Source organism: Zootoca vivipara, chromosome 17 (assembly GCF_963506605.1).
Source record: "Zootoca vivipara chromosome 17, rZooViv1.1, whole genome shotgun sequence".
NCBI classification, from domain to species: domain Eukaryota; kingdom Metazoa; phylum Chordata; class Lepidosauria; order Squamata; family Lacertidae; genus Zootoca; species Zootoca vivipara.
The window spans coordinates 13,108,816-13,129,125 of NC_083292.1; the positions used below are offsets into that span (position 1 = coordinate 13,108,816).

The 20,310-nt window shown below is 46.3% G+C and overlaps 1 protein-coding gene and 1 long non-coding RNA gene across 2 annotated transcripts in view; one reads left to right on the top strand and one right to left on the bottom strand.

Annotated features, from left to right (window-relative positions):
* Positions 1-20,310, top strand: part of PPIL2 (peptidylprolyl isomerase like 2) — a 63,856-nt gene that overhangs the window by 27,006 nt on the left and 16,540 nt on the right. Inside the window, exons 11-14 of the mRNA XM_035097876.2 lie at positions 1,902-1,977; positions 3,073-3,182; positions 11,086-11,175; positions 12,685-12,718. Coding sequence (XP_034953767.1) covers positions 1,902-1,977; positions 3,073-3,182; positions 11,086-11,175; positions 12,685-12,718 — 310 coding nt within the window. The remainder of the gene's footprint in view (positions 1-1,901; positions 1,978-3,072; positions 3,183-11,085; positions 11,176-12,684; positions 12,719-20,310) is intronic.
* On the bottom strand, positions 280-12,963 carry LOC132591348 (uncharacterized). The gene is made up of 3 exons (XR_009556920.1): positions 12,889-12,963; positions 12,089-12,305; positions 280-1,195 (listed from the first exon to the last, which is right to left on the bottom strand). It is a non-coding gene; the product is annotated as an uncharacterized LOC132591348 (long non-coding RNA).

The following is a 20,310-nucleotide window of genomic DNA, read 5'->3' on the forward strand; positions in this document are numbered from 1 at the left end:
ACTACAGTTCCCAAGATTCTTTGCTATGACTGCTTAGAGTTGTATGATGCAGTGCAGATGTAGCCTTATGCTCTGATGCGTATGTTTTAAGGCAGAGGTGGGGAGTCTGTGGCTGCACTCTTTAGGGCTGTGCTCTCTCTGATGGGAGCTGAGATCCAACAGCACCTTGTGGGCCCAGACTTCCCATCCCTGTTTTAAATAAATGAGCACTGACCCAACCTTCATTTCTAACACTTGGCAACCATCGAAAACCCATAAATTAAGGGATATATCCTGAGGTTTCTTATGTGACGGGTATAGGACTCCTTTGAGTTGTTTATGACTCAATTAGGAGCCACTGATTATCGCCCGGCACGCTTTCTCTAGCGCCTCTGCTCCGTAGACCCGGGCTGGCAGTAAAACACACAGCAGAGTTCTTCTTCTTCTCACACACAGCGGAAACTTGTATAGCCGTTGGATAAAAAGCCTCTTAAGAACACACAGAGTCCAAGGTGTTCTAATAACTACTGGAGTTTATTTTAAAGAGAAAATAAACTAACAACCTGGTGAGATCGCAGACATCTTGCGACCGTCTCCCAGGCAAAAACGAAACCAACTGATACACACAGAAACACTTCTGGCACATTCTGTAATATGATATCTTCCTCAGTGGTCAGGTGGTACACAGTACACAGTTAACCCCTTCGGTTACTTGTTACTCCTCACATCTTAACCTTCCTCCTTCCTCCCTAGTGATGTGAGGTGTGAATATTCTCCGGAGAATATTCTGTGCTAGAAAATTCTCCGGAGAATAGTCTCCACAAACTGTAAATTCTCTGTCGTCTGCACAGCTGCTTTAAATGTACACATCTCATTAATCACGAATATTCTTGAGAATATATTCTCCAAAATATTATTCTCGAGAATTTAACATCACTATTCCTCCCATGCGCAAGAGTGATCCAAAGGGTTGCGTTAGACAATCATGAGAATTGCCTGTAAAAATAATTAGAATTTCAGCCCAGTTATACAACTGCAGCTCAAAAGACATCTGGAGGATCAAAAGGTTTCTGGTTTACGGTGGGAAATGTTGTGGCGCAGGATTGCCGTATGTCATTGCTTCATAGCGATGGGGTCCTGGTTTTTCTGCCGGTCTGGAATGCAGATTCCGTGGCTTGATGGTGCACCAGGGTGTTGCTGAATATATTATTGCGGCCTGAAAAGAAAGAATGCCAGTCAGCAGTACATCTTGTAGGATCACACACATTGGGTTGTGTCTAATGGGGTGTCACCTTCCTCTCCTCTCCCCTGCACCCCCCAAAAAAGTCTGCTCTGGACGGTCTCCCAGCCTTCTGGAACAGATTTTGAGGGTGTGCAGGGGAAAGGAGTGGGGAGTTTTGTCGCACAACCTGAAGTGTGCTGCATGAGCAACGCTGTATATAATAACCCAAAGATGCAGGTACAGGCAGCAACCATTTTAAGCGTGTCCGATATGTGCGCAGACAAGCATCACGCCAAACCTGGAAGTGACCCGAGAACATCACAAAAAGGGGGCCCAGAAGGTAACCCCTCTGCAAATCGGTTGCTGCCTGTAGTAGATTTGCATCAACCATCTGACACTGCAGCATCCTGCTCCTTTTGCCCAACTTAGCGGAAATGGGTTTGGAGGGGCACAGTGTGGATTTAAACAATGAGATGACGCTCCTTCCCAATAGTGACATTAATTCTCATGGTGTAATTTTTACGTATTGTTTCACACGTTTGTTGGTACATGCTAAACGTTTGCAATTTTTAAATTATCCTGTGTGGCCAGGAGGGAAGATTTTGTATCACCGCACATGTGATGGTTAGCTGTCTTTGTTTTGAAAAGGAAGGCCAGACAGAAGCATCTTGAATTACGTAATTTTGTTTTGTTTTAACAGGCTCACTATTCCACAGGCAGAGTGAGTGCTTCGTTCACGTCCACTGCCATGGCACCTGAAACAATGCACGAAGCAGGTACCATCATGCAGGGGTGGGGGGCTTGTCCTCTTCTCTCTCACACCCCTTTCCCATTGTGGCAAGGTAGCCGGGGGGGGGGGGGAGAGGCATCCCTCTACACAATCCGCACCTCTTGTAGAAAAACCCTACAAGCAGCTGCAAATGAAGGTGCAGCGTTAGTGCCAAAGCAAATCACATGCTTTGCATGTAGAAAATCCCAAGTTCGGTTTCCAGTTTAAAAATAATATCACCAGGCAGAAGGTACATTGTAGGGCTGCCCCTTCCTCTTCTAAATGTTCCTCAGATGACCTAGAAACTGAGCCTTATGAGGAAAGGTTGAAGGAGCTGGGTATGTTTAGGTTGGAAAAGAGGAGACTGAGAGGGAGATATGATTGCTATCTTCAAATATCTCAAGGACTGTCACGTGGAAGAGAGAACAAGCTTGTTTTCACCTGCTCTAGAGGGTAGGACTCGAACCAATGGTTTCAAGTTCCTAGGACGGAGATTCTGACTAAACTTCAGGAAGAACTTTCTGACAGTAAGAGCTGTTTGACAGTGGAATGGTCCCGCTTGGGAGGCTGTGGACTCTGCTTCCTTGGAGGTTTTTAAGCAGAGGTTGGATGACCATCTGTCACAGATGCTTTAGTCGAGATTCCTGCATTGCAGGGGTTGGGATGGGTGACCCTTGGGGTCCTTTCCAGCTCCACAAATCTATGATTCTATGACCTACACTTTTTTTAAAAAAAAAATCTATTACTGCTTGGGGGAAAAGTTTCATAGGTCATTGGGGAGATGATAAAAGAACGAGTTATTCTGAAAACACTGTTAAGCCTGCCGTTTAATATGCATGGCAAGCTGCGGCGTAATTCCCTTAATTTTAGTGGGCGACAATGACGTTTCACGTGGAAGGTTATCTGACCCTTCTGAATTCAAGTCACATTGCTTGGCCTCCAGAAGCACAGGGGAGCAGGACGGATTTCAAGTGACCTTTGAAAGGTGGAGGGTGAAGATGTTCCCTGTAGCAGGTTGTCTCTTACTCATTTTTTATCATCACCGATGACTGAGACACATTTAACAAGTGCTAATAATTTCACCCTTTGCTTCGGTGAGCAGCTGCTATTGATGACGACGTGGTGCGATACCAGTACTTGAAGAAGAAGAAGGGCTACGTGCGGCTTCACACCAACAAAGGGGATCTCAACCTGGAATTGCACTGCGACATGGTACGTGGCTGTTTGATTATGCCGTCACAAATGCTATTACACAGTCACAGACTGGTAAAAATGACTAATAATAAAATGGGCCATGCCATTGCTGCGTTATCAAGGTTTTGCATTTGTGAATGAACAGAGAAGGATGTCAGACTTGCAGCAGTGTTTCCCAAACTTGGATCTCCATCTGTGGTTGGTTTGTTTGTTTTTTTGGACTACAACTCCCATCATCCATAGCTACCGTAGCAAGACCCGTAGTCAGGGATGGTGGGAATTGTAGTCTGTAAGCCACTGGAGACCCAAGTTTAGGAAACACTGATCTACAGCATAGGTGGAGAACTTTTGGCCTGTGAGACAAATTTAGCCCATGAGGACATTACTCCCAAACCTCACCCACCTGCCCTACGTCATATGTGATGTCATAAGAACATGAGAAAAGCCTGCTGGATTAGGCCAGAGGCTCATCTTGTGTTGGGCGGGTAGAGAGACGTGCACAATTGAGAGCCTTAAAGTGCACTCCCAACTGTGAATTGGCAAGAGAAAGCAGGCTGAGACTCTGCTGCCCATCAGCTGGTGGGCATTAGAGACAAATACTCAGCAGTTTTAAGACATTGCTCTGGGATCTTTATAAGTCCTCCAGGACTTCAGAGCACTCAATCACCTGGCATCATTCCACCACCCACCTGTTAAATTTTAGCCCACAAGGCAGATCTGGCCTGCAAAGGCGAAAAGGTTCCCCCCTCTGATCTATAGGGTTTGCTATCCAAATTACCGTATGCTAGTGGCAATTCATGCTAATGGGTAACTTTTTCAGGCTACATGGTGGGATTTTATTATATAGGCTACCAATGCAGGCCTTCTTTCACAGCTTCCTGAGGTTTGCTTGGAAATTTGGAATGCATGAATTATGATTACGTACCATTGGAGTTATAATTGTGTATACAGCATTTGTATATTCATATATACATACAGTGTGTGTATATCTCTCTGTGTGTCTGTGTCTCACATAAACACACACGCACATAGAGAAAGAGGTTTTCTTGCAGGGGTGTTAATTTCTGCTTTTTTTTAGTTTATGCATAAAAATCAAATATAAATTAAAGCTGAATCATCTGGGTGTGCTCTAGAATATATTTTTTACCATTTACTGGCTGCCTTACCTGCAATGAGAACCCAGGGAGACTTTAAAAAGGGAATGGAAGTGGTCCTAATGGGGGAAATCTGCCTGCCATTATTTACACTGAAAAAACTCAGTATAATTTAAGTAGTCCTAAAGAAATATTTAAAAGGCCGGTGGAATTATAATACAGTAGAACCACTGTAAAACAGCAGTGGGGAGAGTGGTAATATTCCATGGGTTTCTAGAAGGGCCTCCCCAGGGAGAAATGGGTGGGAGCAACAATGAGGCTTTGGGACAGCTTTTTCGCCAGCCACCCATCTATGCGCCTTTCTCCCAGATGGGTGCAAGCGGCAGGTGGCCTGTGTGGTATCGACTCAGCACGTGATGAGTCGTCAGCTATGTGGCAGGGTGATGCAAACATTTTGGAACCACATTGTGCTGGGGTGGTTCTCAGGAGCCTTCATCAAGTGTTTTTAATGCTGACCTGTTTTTCCTCTTTATTCGCTGAGTCACATTGAAAGCAGAGGATGAAAGCCAAAGGATACTAGGGTATTAGTTATTTGGAACAGCACCAGAATGAACAGTCTATGTTTTGAGTAAGGCACCATCTGCACTATGCATTTAAGGCAGCATCATACTGCTTTGAAAAGACATGGCTTCCCCCTCAAATAGTGTCGTTTGTTAAGGGTGCTGGGAGTTGTCGGAAGGCCGCCATTCCCCTCTCGGATCTACAGTTCCCAGAGTTCCCTGAGAAGAGGGGTTGCCTCTTAAACCACTCTGGGAAGTGTAACTCTGTGAGTTGACAGCGGGAGGAGTCTCCTCATGACTCTCAGCACCCGTAACAAGCTATATTTCACAGGATTCGTTGGGGGAAGCCATGAATGTTGAAAGTGCTTTGATACCGCTTTAAATGTGTAGTGTGGATGGCGCTGTGGGTTAAACCACAGAGCCTAGGGCAATGATTCTTCAACATCAACTTCGTTGGACTGGTCATGTTGTGTGGATGCCTGATGATCGTCTTCCAAAGCAACTACTCTATTCCGAACTTTAAAATGGAAAGCGTAATGCTGGTGGCCAACAAAAGAGGTTTAAAGACTGTCTCAAGGCAAATCTAAAAAAATGTAGTATAAACACTGACAACTGGGAAACACTGGCCTGCGAGCGCTCCAGTTGGAGAACAGCCTTTGAAGACTGGCTTTGAAGGCTTTGAAGACACTCGATCTCAGGACACAAGGGAGAAACATGCTAAGAGGAAGGAACGCTTGGCAAATCCACACCGTGATCAACTCCTGCCTGGAAACCAATGTCCCCACTGTGGAAGGATGTGTGGATCCAGAATTGGCCTTCACAGTCACTTACGGACTCATTGTTAAAACCGTGTTTATGGAAGAAAATCTTACTCGGCTGTGAGTGATTGCCAAAGAAGAAGATTTATTTAGCTGGGTTTCACAATGCAGATACAGTTATACCTTGATTGACGCACGCCTTGCGACTCTAACGTTTTGGCTCCCGAACACCACAAACCCGGGAAGTTTGTGTTCTGGTTTTCTAACATTTTAGAACTTGAACATCTGATGCAGCTTCCGATTGGCTGCAAGAGCTTCCTACAGCCAATCGTAAGCCACGCCTTGGTTTCCGAACGTTTTGGAAGTCAAACTAACTTCCGGAACGGATTCAATGGTTTCAAGGGTTATGCTTAAATTGTGCGAGTCAAATGCACATAACTTGAGGGATTGCTGTACTCGTTCTCTGGCCACTGTTGCTTCTGTCCTTGGCAGAGCTGCTGGTGATCTAAATTTCCTAGGAAGCAAGTCCATCCCCTTGCTGTCATTGTACAGAGAGTCCTCCAGGATGGCATTCTTGAGAGCTTTTATTGGCCTTGTTATCGCGCCTTTATAGTGTTGAAATCTGGCCAGATTTTAAGCAGCCCTTTGCCTACACAGAAGAGCCTGGCCTGTACTTGTGAAGTATTCATGAGCCAAGAAGTGTTAGGTGTTGCTGAAGGATGTCTTTTGGGGGGCAATGGAGCATCTCGAGGGGAGGAGAAAGTAGGACAGTTGAGAGAAGCAGACACGGCTCATGGGTGTGAAAAAAATGTTCTGTTTTACAATGAGCACTCAAAGGAGGGGTGGCAAACCTCAGACCTGAAGGTCAAATGTGGCCCTCCAAGTCTCCCTGTGTGGGCCTCAGGGCTTTCCCCAGGCCACACACTCCCTACTGGCCCAACTTTGTGTCCTTCTGGAGTATATTTTCTTGGCTGGAATGGGTCCTTCAACTCTGACCATACCCTTTGCTTGCCTAGATCAGGCATCCCCAAACTGTGGCCCTCCAGATGTTTTGGCCTACAACTCCCATGATCCTTAGCTAACAGGACCAGTGGTCGGGGAAGATGGGAATTGTAGTCCAAACATCTGGAGGGCCGAAGTTTGGGGATGCCTGGCCTAGATGGAGGATCGAGAGGGGTGTGCGAGCAGTGTTCAAAATGAGTCAGTTGCCAGGCACATTATGCACCTGGCTTTTGACCACTTGCAACCATCTGGAGATCATTGGATCTTGACTGTTTTTACACGCTCATACCACATCCTGTAGAATTCTATCAGCTGTATTTTATCTGGACAATCTTTTGAAAAATAAGACTTTGGAGCTGCCTTGCCCCCCAAATGGCAACTGGATAGTACAGTTTTGGTGGCTGTAGTCTTGGTTTAAGGAGCCATTTGGCTCCTAGCTTATATTTCTTGAGTTTCTAACACTGTGTGACAGCGGCGTAGCTAGCCGCCTGGCTGCCCGGGGTGGCAAATGCAAAGGCACCCCGCCGGGGGGGTGGGGTGTCCGTCACGCACATGTGTCGCGCGTCACGATGCATGTGTTGCACGTCATGATGTGTGGCGCATGCTGCATGCGTGCACAGGAGTCATACGCCGTGCCGCGGCGGCAAACCCCACAAGCAAGCCACAGAGTGAGGGAGTCTCACTTGTGTTGGGGGTTCTCCTCCATGGCAGCGGCCATTGGCATTGGTCTGCCCCGTCCAGCCGGCTGCCCAGGGTGGCACACCCCACCTCCACCCCCCATTACTACGCCTCTGCTGTGTGAGACTATTGTATATGTAGAAACTCCAGTCAAAATTTGCATCCATGGCTCTGCCCTCTTTTGTTTCTGGCCCCGCCCACACTGGCATATTCCTGCTCCACTGGCCATGCTGACTGGGACTGATGGGGGCTGGAGTCCAACAGCATCCTAAGAATTCAGATTGGGGTTGATGGTAACTTTTATAAGCTCATCAAGGGGTCAATGAACTCAGAAGTTTGGGAAACCCTGACTGGGCAGAATATGAGCCACATCAGCCAAGTGTCAGTTCCAATTCCGCTTGTAACTAACAGAAGAAGAGCAGTGACTGGGTAGCGCCGAAAGCAACCCCCCCCAAGTCCTGAAGCACCCCCCCCCCATCTTTGACGTCCAAAGGTTTTTCAGTATCTCACAGTATCTGACAGCTGGCTGGGCAGAATTGATTGAAAATATCCCCTTGGAGAAAGTGAGGGGGTGGGGAGAGTGCCCCCGAGGCGCACAGCGCTAACAAAGCTCTTGGTCTAATGACTGAACTGCTGGCACATTCTGCCTTTGAAAGCCCCGGCAACCGATAAAAAAGCAGCAGGGCTGCAGAGAGGCAGGCACGTCAGTAGTCTGCTTGTGAAAATGCTAAAATCAGTAGACTTGGCATCTCTGCGAATACATGGATTTTGTCTGGCTTGAGCTGTAGCCTCCTGGCTGCAAGCAAGGCTTGCCTGTTTAATTTATTTGTGCATGCTTTTCCATTAAGATTGGCTCCCAAAGCAGCTTAAAGCAATTTGAAATCCAACGGATGTAAAAATCCATCACAGTGTTGATGGTGGCGGCGATATGATAACACAGGTGTGAGCATAGCACTCTCTTTTGACCCCTGAGAGCTGATGAAGCACTCCTGGCCTGTACATGCGCAGTAGAATGATAGTAGAATACCAAGGTGGCAAGAATTGACTGTACCACTTCAACCAGCAGTTGGGGGGGTCTTTTTTTTTAACGCTCCCATTTACTTTTTTAAAAAAGAAACCTTTGCACAAACGAAAAACCAGCACATCAGGGAGGTGTTTTGCCCTAGTCTTCTTTCTTGCACTGAGTTTTTAAAATTAAAGCAACAAACATAGGGGAACACTGAATATTGTAACACACGCAGTAGAGTAGACCTAGATGGAACCTAAACTCCATGTTCCAGACCCTTCCTCTGTAGCGTGGCAGACCTGCCATGTGGAAGTCCCTGCCAGTAGAGGTTTAACAGGAATTATCCCTGCCTGTTTCACACCCCTTCAAAAAGACCTTTGAAGTGCGGGTTTCATTATTGCCAACCAATCTTTATTGATTGATGCTTTTGTTGATTTTATTGCAGTGTTGCTGTTTATCATGTTGCATGCACGGCTGTACTTTTAATTAGTTTATTGGTTGGTTGGTTGATTAAAGGTCGTAGGAATAAGGACTGACAGGTGGGCTGGTGATCATGGCTTAATATCAGCATCTGTTGGTATTAGAAGCTAAGATATTACTTTATTAATAAAATGCGGAAGATAAATGCCATTGATATAAGAACGGGATATCCCTGGTTGGCGCATCAGTAAGGTACATGAGCTTGTCTTGATTCATACCTAAAGATTCAGATGTCATTGCTTGAGCATGACTGTATAAGTGAGAAATAGCTAGGATATCAGTAGTTAGAGGTTTAGAAAGATGGTATACAAGAACATAAGAAAAGCCATGCAGCAGGATCAGGCCAAAGGCCCATCTAGTCCAGCGTTCTGTTCTCACAGTGGCCAAGCAGAGGCCTACAGGAAGCCTGTAGACAGGTCTTGAGTGCAGCAGCACTCTTCTCACTTGTGATTTCCAGCGAGTGGCATTCAGTGGAGGTAGGTAGGACATAGACACCATCGCTAGGAGCCACTGGGTGGGGTTGCACTGAAAGGAGCAGGTTTCACAGCTTAGGGGTGCTCCTGAATTCAACCAGTTATGACCCCTCTTGGACAAAGATGATTTGACCATGCTCTGGTAATTCCCAGACTGGATTGTTGCAATGCACTTTTTTATGGGGTGCCCTTGAAGGTGACTTCAAAAACTTCAGTTGGTTGAAAAGGCAGCAACCAGTTTACTGGCTGGGGTTCCGAACTGCCTCCTTCCTTATGGACCATCTCAGTGGGGTCCAATTATATAGTGACAGCTGGGTTGTTTTTGTTGTTGCTTTGAATGAAAGTTAAGGAAAGATTCAGAGCATAAGATTGTTACGTAATTAAGGAATGAAGGTGTCACGTCTTTACCTGCCGGAAGGATGAAATTGGCTTCTCTTTCTGACAGGGGAAAGAAACCTGGGCTGGTTTCTAACAGCGCTTCGTTCTGATAAGGTTGCTAAGGAACCACTCGCTTGCCGGAGCATTGTCTGCCTTGCGCGATGCACGCAGTGGCCATGGGAACACACTGATAGCTTTTTACAGGAGGAAGGGGGGGAAATTGCAGGGAAGTGCTTGTCCTCATTTACCAAGCTGCAGCCCACAAAATAGTTCCAAAGTAAAGAAGCAATTTGTCTCTTATCAACCTCTGGTAGGTTTTTTTTATTGGTTTCTAGAATGCTGAAGTGGGACTTTGTATTCTCACAGGCACCTCGGCTTCGAGCTAATTTCATTCCTCCCCTCCGTGCTTTTTCAGAGAGTCATTGCAAAATGTGTTTATTGCCCCAACTGTGTTGTTCCTTTAAAAAATAAATAAATCACAGGCTGTGCACCAACTATTGCTAAAAGCTGCTTATTCTCTTTTTGATTCGCAGACAAAAATGAACATACTTGCTTTATCTTTCAACTATGCCATCATTCACCACTTAAAAACAGAGTCATCCAGTTAGACAGTTAATTGTGCTCATAAGAATGTACAAATAATCCCCCGCTGGATCAGACCAGAGGCCTGTCGGATCCAGAGACGCATTTTCCACTGATAGCCAGTTGGATGCCTCAAGGAAACCCAATTGCCCATCTTCTGCTGTTGTTCCCCAGTGACTTGTATTCAGAGACATGGCAACTCTGATCCTGAAGGAAATAAAAGAGCCATAAAGACTAGCAGCCATTGATATCCTCTATGAATTTCTGTAATTTTTTAAAAAGCCACCCAAGTGGGTAGCCATCACTACATCTTGTAGTTGTGTGCTGGTACTTTGTCTGCCTCGAATCTACCGCCATACAAATATTTGAAAGATTGTCTCTTTTCCTACAGGCCTATTGAATTTAGCAAGATCAGAGGTACTATGCCTTTGAATTCAATTGCTTTGGAAGATGAGGAAGTAGGGTGCTATTGCACTCAACATCCTGCTTAGGGGATTCCCAAAGGCGTCTCGTAGAGACTACTTTGAGAACAGATTACTGTACTAGATGGGCCTTTGGTCTGACCCAGCAGGACTTTTCTTCGGTTCTTAAAGTTCCAGGAGAGGAAAAATGAGGTGCAGTTCACGAGTTCATCTGAATTGCAGTTCGCCTAGGTTTAGTACAACTTCGTCCTAAAAGAAATTGCTATTGAAATGGTAAAATAGAAAGCTGGCAGGAAGGAATAAAGAAAAGGGACTTGTTAGCGCTAGTTTGGTGGGAAATAGACCGGAACAATTCCAGCCAGGTAATGCGTCATTGTGTTGTGTGATACAATGGGCGTTAAAAAGAAGAATGGAAACACATAATCATTGTTTTGACTGTGTGAAAGACATTCTTTAATTACAACTGCCTAATGCTTTTTTTTTCCCAGACCCCTAAAACCTGTGAAAACTTCATTAAACTGTGCAAGAAAAATTACTACGACGGGACTATTTTTCACAGATCAATTCGTAATTTTGTGGTGAGTATTGAGAGTGGGGGGAGAAAGCTTTTTATCTCAAGTGTTTTATGACCAGAGCAGAGAACTGTAGTTATGTCAAGAGGTATTAATTTTCACTCTTTGTGGGGTTGTGTGTGTGTGTTGTTGTTGTGTTCCCCCCCCCCCAAATCTCCTTCTGGACTAGAATTTGCCAGACAAAAAAGAAGGCTGACGTTAATAGAAAAAGAATATTCCTTGAGAACAAGATCGCTTTTCTGGAGTGAGAGCGACATCTGATTGCCTAGCAACCTGCGTTGAATAAGTCAGGCTGTCATCAGCCGTTTCCAAGCACTCAGAAAGGAAGAATGTTGTCATCACTCAGTTTTCATTCAGACTCCATGGCTTGTGACATTTGAAACTTGGGTTCACTGGGCGATATGAAAGGCCAAACTCTGAACTGCATTGCTCTAAGGGGCTTGGTGCGTAGAGTGCCAGACCAAGACCCCAAAGACCAGGTTCCAAATCTCCACTCGCTGTGCTCACCTCGGGCCTGTCTCTGTCTCTCAGCCTAACCTACCTCACAAGGTTTCTGCGAGGATGAAATTTAGAAGGGGAGAGCAATGTCTGCCACCTTGAGCTCCTTGGAGGAAATAGATGTAGCAAAAATCACCTTTTAACACATGAAATTGCCACTGCATATTCATCAGTTCCACGCAACCCACATTGTCCGTCAACCCACACATTGTTGTGGGGATAACTAGAGCGAAGACAAGAGAGGAAGCAAGGGTCCCATTCCCTTGATAGAAGAAGAAGAAGAAGAAGAAGAAGAAGAAGAAGAAGAAGAAGAAGAAGAAGAAGAAGAAGAAGAAGAAGAAGAAGAATTTATTATACCTTGCCCATCTGGCTGGGCTTCCCCAGCCACTCTGGGCGGCTCCCCAACAGAATACAGTCAAACCTTGGTTTTCGATCGTCTCCGTTGCCGAACATTTCGCCTCCCGAACGTCAAAACCCCGTTCTCGTTTTCGAACATTTTTTGGAAGCCAAACATCCAATGCAGCAGACAAGCGGCTTCTGATTGGCAAGAGCCAGTCAGAAGCCACGCCTTGGAAATCGGACGCTTCGGAGGTCAAACGTCCTTCCGGAACAGATTACATTCGACTTCTGAGGTACCACTGTATTAAAAACACGATAAAGCATCAAACATTAAAAACTTCCCTAAACAGGGCTGCCTTCAGATGTCTTCTAAAAGTCAGCTCCATTAGAACATAAGAAGAACCTGCTGGATCAGGCCGGTGGCCCACCTACCGGTAGCTCAGGATCCTGTTCTCATGGTGGCCAACCAATGACAGAGCTGAATACTGGGTACCCCCAGACTGCACACCTGATCCTTCCAAGGGAGTACCACCCTATCCACAACTAGTAATCTAACTCCTTGACTCGGGGTCTGCCCATCAGCAGATCCTCTGCCTCCTTGGCACCCAATTATTCCATCTGCATCCTTTCTCCCCACCTCTTCCCACCCTAAATCTTCCATATCTTTTGATTCCACAGATCCAAGGAGGGGATCCAACGGGAACAGGAACAGGTAAGCAAACTGGGTTGATTCCTTGGTTTGTTTGTTTGTTTAAAAGATCTTTATTTCGAATCTTTAAAACATTACAAAATATAACAAAACAAAAGCAAAGGATTTACAGAATGTAAAGAAACAGGAAAAGGTATGAGAATACCAAAAGCAAAACTGGGTCGATTCCTTACCTTCAATTGGGTCGTTCATGATTTGCAACAAATCCCATCTTTTAAAGCTGGAAACCCCTTCAGCCGGTGGTTGAAACAGGCTGCCTGCTTATCCCTTCTGTTTACAGTCAACACTTCAGGGTGCAGCAACCTTAATTCCGGCTCGGCGTACTGTTTATATTTTTATGCCCACCATTTATGAAGCGGGGGGGGGGGGGGAGAGAATATTTTAGGTAAAGCAAATTGGCAGGGTAAGTGTGCTTGGTGAATGTTTCGGTTATTGGAACGGAAGCATTAAGCTGAACGGAACTAATTGGAATTCCTTGATGGCCCTTTGCTTTATTGACAACCCAAGTGGTTACATTATAGTATGTAAACGCTTGTTTCCTCTAGGATTTTAGGAAATAGAAATGTGATTTTTTTTCCACCAGGTTATTTGTAATAATTCACATGCCTTGAATTATTGTTGAACGAAATACTGAGATACATCATTGGTCTTTCTAGCTCAGCACCGCCAGCACTGACTGGCAGCAGCTCTCTGAGCCCCAGACCTTACCCAAACTGTCTACAGTTCTTAAATTGTTTGCTTTGCATTAGCTGCAGCGCCTCCCCCAAAACCACTCCAGAGTAGGTTATTTTGAGAACTACAGAATGGCGGGTGGGGGTGGGGGGGGTGGGGCAGAGAGAGATGCCTTGGCTTCAAGCAAGGCCTTCGTTATGTTCAGAATGAAAGAGGTGTTTGTGGAATTGCTCCTGGCTCAAGAATGGTCGGTTCCATCCAAGTTCAATCTTGCTATTAGTCCCTCAATCGCTTCGTGAAGTTAAGAACAAAAGTTTTCTTGTTCCTCATATACTGCCCCACCCCCACCTTCCTGCCCACCCCCCCAGATCTGCCCTTGCTTTCTTGGCTGGTGTGGACACCTTGAAAGGCGGTCAAGAACAGTATAAGACAAAGGCAGATGCCCCGCAAATGACGTGGGGAACTGTTCTCGAGGGCACTTTCCTGAGCTGAAGACTTGTCTGATTAGTTCACTGGCTTGGGGGACCTGTGGGCAAAATTCAACTTTCCTACTCGCCTCTTTGGATCAGGTGTTTTCTGACGTGTCTTTTAAAGCCCATCATGTGGTCAAGTGCTCAGTCCTCCCCCCCCCCAAAGGGTCTGTGGTTCAGTCAGACTCTGCTGGCTGAAGTGTCTCCTAGGGATTCAGATGCAGGCTCTGGTGCCAACAGATCCATGTGGGAAGGAGCAGGTGGTAGATCATTCTCCAGCCTGGGGCGACTTTTAGAGTAGCACACTGCATATGAGGCTGGATAGCTCAGTCGGTAGAGACTCTTAATCCCCAGGTTCATGGGTTCGAGCCCCACGTTGGATGAAAGTTTCCTGCATTGCAGGGGTTGGACTGGATGACCCTCGTGGCCCCTTCCAGCTGTACAAGTCTGTGATTCTGTGATTCCTGGGCCTCATTCACACTGCAAACATAAAGCACTGCGGCACCACTTTAAACAGTTGTGCCTTCCTCCAAAGAATTCTGGGCGCTGTAGTTTGTTGAAGGTGCTAATAATTGTGGGGAGGGACACACCCACACACCCCGGTTCCCTCCCAGAATCACAATTTTCATACTTCACTGTGAAAAGGGGTTGAATTTTACACCACTATGGGAACTGTACCTCTGGTATATGGCGGCCTTAACCAATTATGACTTTTTGAAGTGGTGTCATAGGGCTTTAAATGTTTGGCCCCTGGTTTGGGGCCGTGACACAAGTGCCATCTGAGGGGGAAATCTTAATCCTCGTAGTAGGAATTGCAGGGGACTGAACTCCAAGTGCCAATAAAACGCCCAGAAGGGGACTTTCCTGGATTCATTCTTCTTCTTTTGTTTAAAAAGAAGAAGATAAGTTATCTTCACATTGAGGGCAAGCTTTCTCAATGTTTCCATCTTGCATCTATCTCCGCCTGCTGGCTCAGCGGGCCTCAGAGCTCCCTCCCTCGGAGCTTGTAGCAACTTTTGCAAAGCTGCCGCTTAAGCGATTCTGGAAAGGAGCTCTTCCCAGCAGCCACCATCATTCAGAGTGAATTAAGGGGAGTTACTCTTATTGCATGCTTCAGAGCCATGTGGCTAAATCACTGGCACAAAGAGAGCAAACTCTCTAGAGTGCTTGCAGGAAAGACTGCTCTGCACTGCCACGGATCCTGTACCTGTGATTGTGCGAAGATTACCAGCCTAACCTCCCCCCCCCCAATATCCCTGAGGGATCGGGTTTCAGTTATTGCTGCGGTTATCAGATGACAGAAGCAGAGACCGAGAGACTTGTGGAAAGTGTGGGAAATTAGACTGTAGTTCTCATTTGCAGGGCATCCGGAAGACAGCCCTGGGTCGTTTGACCCTTTCATTCTCTCCCCCACCCCCCCTTTAAAAACTATGCAAGACACTCTTTTAAAGAACTTATAACTTTAATTTAGTGTGGTTTCAGTTTCAGATTAAATATATACAATGGAACCTCGTGTTACGTACTGTCCTCCTTGCGAACGCTGCGGATTACGAGCGCCGCTAACCTGGAAGTAGGGAACTTTGTTGGGAACTTTGCCCCGGGATGTGAGCGGAAGTCGTGTGCCGGCAGTGTGGCAGGCGCCATTAGCGAAAGCTCACCTCGGGTTGTGAACGGTTTTGGCTTAAGAACGGACCTCCGGAACGTATTAAGTTCGTAAACGGAGGTACCACTGTATGAGGAGTAAAAAGGTAAAGGGGCCCTTGACCATCAGGTCCAGTGGTGTCCGACTCTGGGGTTGCGGCACTCATCTTGCTCTATAGGCCGCGGGAGCATGTGGTCATGTGGCCAGCATGACAAAGCTGCTTCTGTCGAACCACAGCAGTGCATGGAAACGCCGTTTACCTTCCCGCCGGAGCGGTCCCTATTTATCTACTTGCACTTTGATGTGCTTTCGAACTGCTAGGTGGGCAGGAGCTGGGACCGAGCAATGGGAGCTCACCCCGTTGCAGGGATTCAAACCGCCGACCTTCTGATCAGCAAGCCCTAGACTCTGTGGTTTAACCCACAGCGCCACCTCTACACAAATCCGGAGTGGAGTCCCTAAAATGGTTGGATGACACCTTGTCTGCATCCTTCCGGTATCTCCTGCAGCCAAGCTGGTGCCAAATGTATTGCTCTGCTCTCCTTTGGGCCACATCAGTGAGGCTGAGAGTGGGCTCTTGTAGTCTGGGCAGCCCAAGACCTCCATACACACTTCCCAGGGTTGCATCTCAGGGAAATCACTTAACAGTTTGACTTCATACACACACACACCCGAGGCGCACTACATTGTCTCTCAAGACAGATGGAGGCCAACAATATGTTTGAGGAGGGTGTGATCAAGCAGATGTTATGCATTCTAAGCCTTTGGAGTGTAGTAGATGGGATTTTAAAAGTCAACAACCAAGAGTATTAAAGAACTGGAGTGGTTACATTGCCAATTGCGGAATAAGTGGCATTCTGGCTTAATATACTGTTTTTGGTTCTCTTAACAGTGTGTAGCTATTTAAGATTCCATTTACTCTATGCAGCTGTTTAAGAAGGAAGCTTCAGATGCGTGCTTAGAAGAAGCAATCAGAATGTTACCTTCCTCTTAATCTAATTCAGTATTTCAGTCCTGAGGCAAGCCTGATTTACATTGCAGCCAGACTAGAAATATTCCTTTATCTTAACAAGTCATGTGGCATTTGAAATTCCTTGCGGTAATCGGTCTTAAGGATTTGCTGTAATGTGCGCTGTGCTCCCTGTTTCACAGAGAGGGAGAGGGAGAGAGATAAAAGCTCAGAGACTTCCATTTCCAGAAGCTAGGGAGGGTTTGTCTTGAGGCTCCCTTTGCATTGTATTAAATGGGTTTACCGGTAACTGCCATGCCAATCCACGAGCAAGGCTGGGAAGTGCCACTGTGTGGCGACCAGGCAATCTCGGGTGCCCGCTTAGGCATTGAAGCAAAGGATGTGCGCCATTGAGAAAGAGGACACAAGCTTGTATGAATTTGTTTTTTAATAATAATAATAATAATAATAATAATAATAATAATAATAATAATAAATAAAGCATTTGTTAATTTGTAAGTATAGATTAAAATTCAGAAAGTGTGTCTAGAATTTAAATTCCACAAAATCCAAGCCAATAGACTCCCCATCCAAATACCTCCCAAATAAATTATTTGCTACCCAAATCAACACAGGAAACTGCCTTGTACTGAGTCAAACCATCAGTTCATCTAGTTCCATATTGTAGGCACTGGTGTGGTTCGCCAGGTTATTGGGCAGGGGACATTCCCTACTTGGAGATGCTCTACTACGGAGTTATGGCTCTTCTCCAGGGCAGTTCTGGACTATCACCCAGTCGCAAATCTGCAATTCCTGGGCAAGGTGATTGAGCGGGTGGTTGCTGAACAACTCCAGGCACGCCTGGAAGAAGTGGACCATTTGGATCCCTTCCAGTCGGGATTCAGGCCTCACCATGGGACTGAAACTGCCTTGGTCGCACTGGTCGATGATCTCCGGCGGGCTAGGGACAAAGGTAAGAGCTGTTTCCTTGTTCTGCTGGATCTCTCAGCGGCTTTTGACACCATCGACCATAACATCCTTCTGGACCATCTAGAGGGGTTGGGAGCTGGGGGCACTGTTATACAGTGGTTCCGCTCCTTCCTCCTGGGCCGTGTTCAGAAAGTGGTGATGGGGGATAAGTGTTCAGACCCCTGGGCTCTCACTTGTGGGGTGCCTCAGGGTTCTGTCCTCTCCCCCATGCTTTTTAACATCTACATGCAGCCGCTGGGAGAGATCATCAGGGGGTTTGGGCTGGGTGTTCATCAGTATGCGGATGATACCCAGCTCTACCTCTCTTTCAAATCAGAACCAGTGAAGGCGGTGAAGGTCCTGTGTGAGTGGCTGGAGGCGGTCAGAGGATGGGTGGTGGTTAACAGATTGAGGTTGAATCCTGACAAGACAGAAGTATTGTTTGTGGGGGACAGGAGGCGGGCAGGTGTGGAGGACTCCCTGGTCCTGAATGGGGTAACTATGCCACTGAAGCACCAGGTGTGCAGCCTGGGAGTCATTTTGGACTCTCAGCTGTCCATGCATGCACAGGTTAATTCTGTGTCCAGGGCAGCTGTCTATCAGCTCCATCTGGTACGCAGGCTGAGACACTGAGATACACTGAAACAGAAGTCACCAGAGTGTGCATGCACACGAAAGCTCATACCAAGAACAAACTTAGTTGGTCTCTAAGGTGTTACTGGACAATTTTTTAATTTTTTATTATATATTTCTACTGCGTCAGACCAACATGACTACCTACCTGAATTAGCCACCACCACCTCTCATATTTTTAATTCTAAATAATAATAATAATAATAATAATAATAATAATAATAATAATAATAATAATTTATTATTTATACCCCGCCCATCTGGCTGGGTTTCCCCAGCCACTCTGGGCAGCTTCCAACCAAATATTAAAAACAGTACAGCATCAGACATTAAAAACTTCCCTAAACAGGGCCGCCTTCAGTTGTCTTCTAAAAGTAAAATAGTTACTTATTGCCTTGACATCTGCTGGGAGGCCGTTCCACAGGGCGGGTGCCACTACCGAGGAGGCCCTCTGTTTGGTTCCCTGTAACCTCACTTCGCGTAATGAGGGAACCGCCAGAAGGCCCTTGGAGCTGGATCTCAGTGTCCGGGCTGAATGATGGGGGTGGAGACACTCCTTCAGGTATACAGGACCGAGGCCGTTTAGGGCTTTAAAGGTCAGTACCAACACTTTGAATTGTGCTCGAAAACGTACTGGGAGCCAGTGTAGATCTCTCAGGACCGGTGTTATGTGGTCCCGGCTGCCACTCCCAGTCACTAGTCTAGCTGCCGCATTCTGGATTAATTGCAGTTTCCGGGTCACCTTCAAAGGTAGCCCCACATAGAGCTCATTGCAGTAGTCCAAGCGGGAGATAACCAGTAGTCCAAGCGGGAGATTGGTCCAAATAAAGGTGGCGGTAGTGGCCTAAAGTGGATTTTGGATTCTCCCCACCCCCTATAAACAAACACAACAACTACCTAGGATTTTCAGTTTTTACTAGCAACCCATCGTTCACCAGCTAAGGACAGTCTCAAAATCGCAGCACAGGGGATCAGAATTACACGCTGCACCCCAAGCACCATATTCCGGGGTGACCTGTGTATACAGGAACAAATCCACACCTGAGCTTGCAATTCTTGCACCAAACACTAAAAATGCACCAAGAGAGTTTCAAAAGCATTCAATGAATAGTCCCATTTTACAGGTGAGGTGCACTGAGGTGGAGATAGAATAAAGTAACTCAAGGCTAGTGCAGACCCTTCTTTTTTCACAGAACTAGTTTAGTGGCATCATTCATAAGTTTGAAACCTTTCGTTAACATCAGAGGGAGATCCAAGCCCCCTTGGGATTCCCATTGGGGGGACCCCGTCCCTTTCTGCAAAGAAAAAACATGAAGTTGGAACACTTGGGAGGCCAATTTGGAGAAGAAAAACACATGGCAGGAAGAGGGTTAAGCACCTCATCCTCTGTTGTTTTTCAGCTCAAAAGCTACCCCAGCCCCACTGAAGCCACCTTTCCTTTAACAAAGAGACTGGGGGATTGTTACAAACATCTACAGTGTAGGTTAACCCCAGTGTCACAAGGGAGAACGAAAGCAAGCTGTCAGTTGGTTAAACAAGAAGCCCTCCCACTTCATTCGCCCAATCCCCTTCCTTCACATCCGCCCCCTTTCTACCCAATTGAGTAAATGGCAATTCATTTTTAAAATGCCATGCATGATGCGTTTCCCACCTACACCTTTTGTTTGGAATATTGCAGGTTTTGTTATTTTAACAGGCCCCTCATTTAAAGCAGCACCTGTATGTGGCAAATGTCAAGCTCACAAGGGAGAGCACATCTTTTCCGTGGCAACAGAGCTGAGTTGCTATGGTTTTGAGAAGCAGTTGAGAGAATGCATGGCCGCTTCAATATCTCTGGGGAGGATGCATTGCAAACTCCTGTCTCTTCCCCCCACCCCAGTACACCCACCCTGTGCACACATAAACACATAATTTATTTTTGTGTTCCTCGCCCGCTCCTTCTGTTTAAAAGTCACTATTTTAGGATACCTAAAAGATTGGTATCTCATCTCTTATGTGGCCAGCCACTCACTGTGCTCTGTAAGAGATGGCCATTTCTAGACCAGAATAGCCTGCCTACTGCCCTCCAGGCACTGGAGGTGTTCTCCCAGTTAGATTGCTGCAGTGTGTTTTGTGTGGGGCTGCCCTTGAGGTTGGCCTGGAAGCTGCAGCCAGTGCAGAATGCAGCAGCTCATCTATCTTCCACCCATAATTCATCTTAGTCCAAATCTAAATTTATTTTCCCATCCATCTATCCTCTATTTCTCCCCTTAGCCTCAAA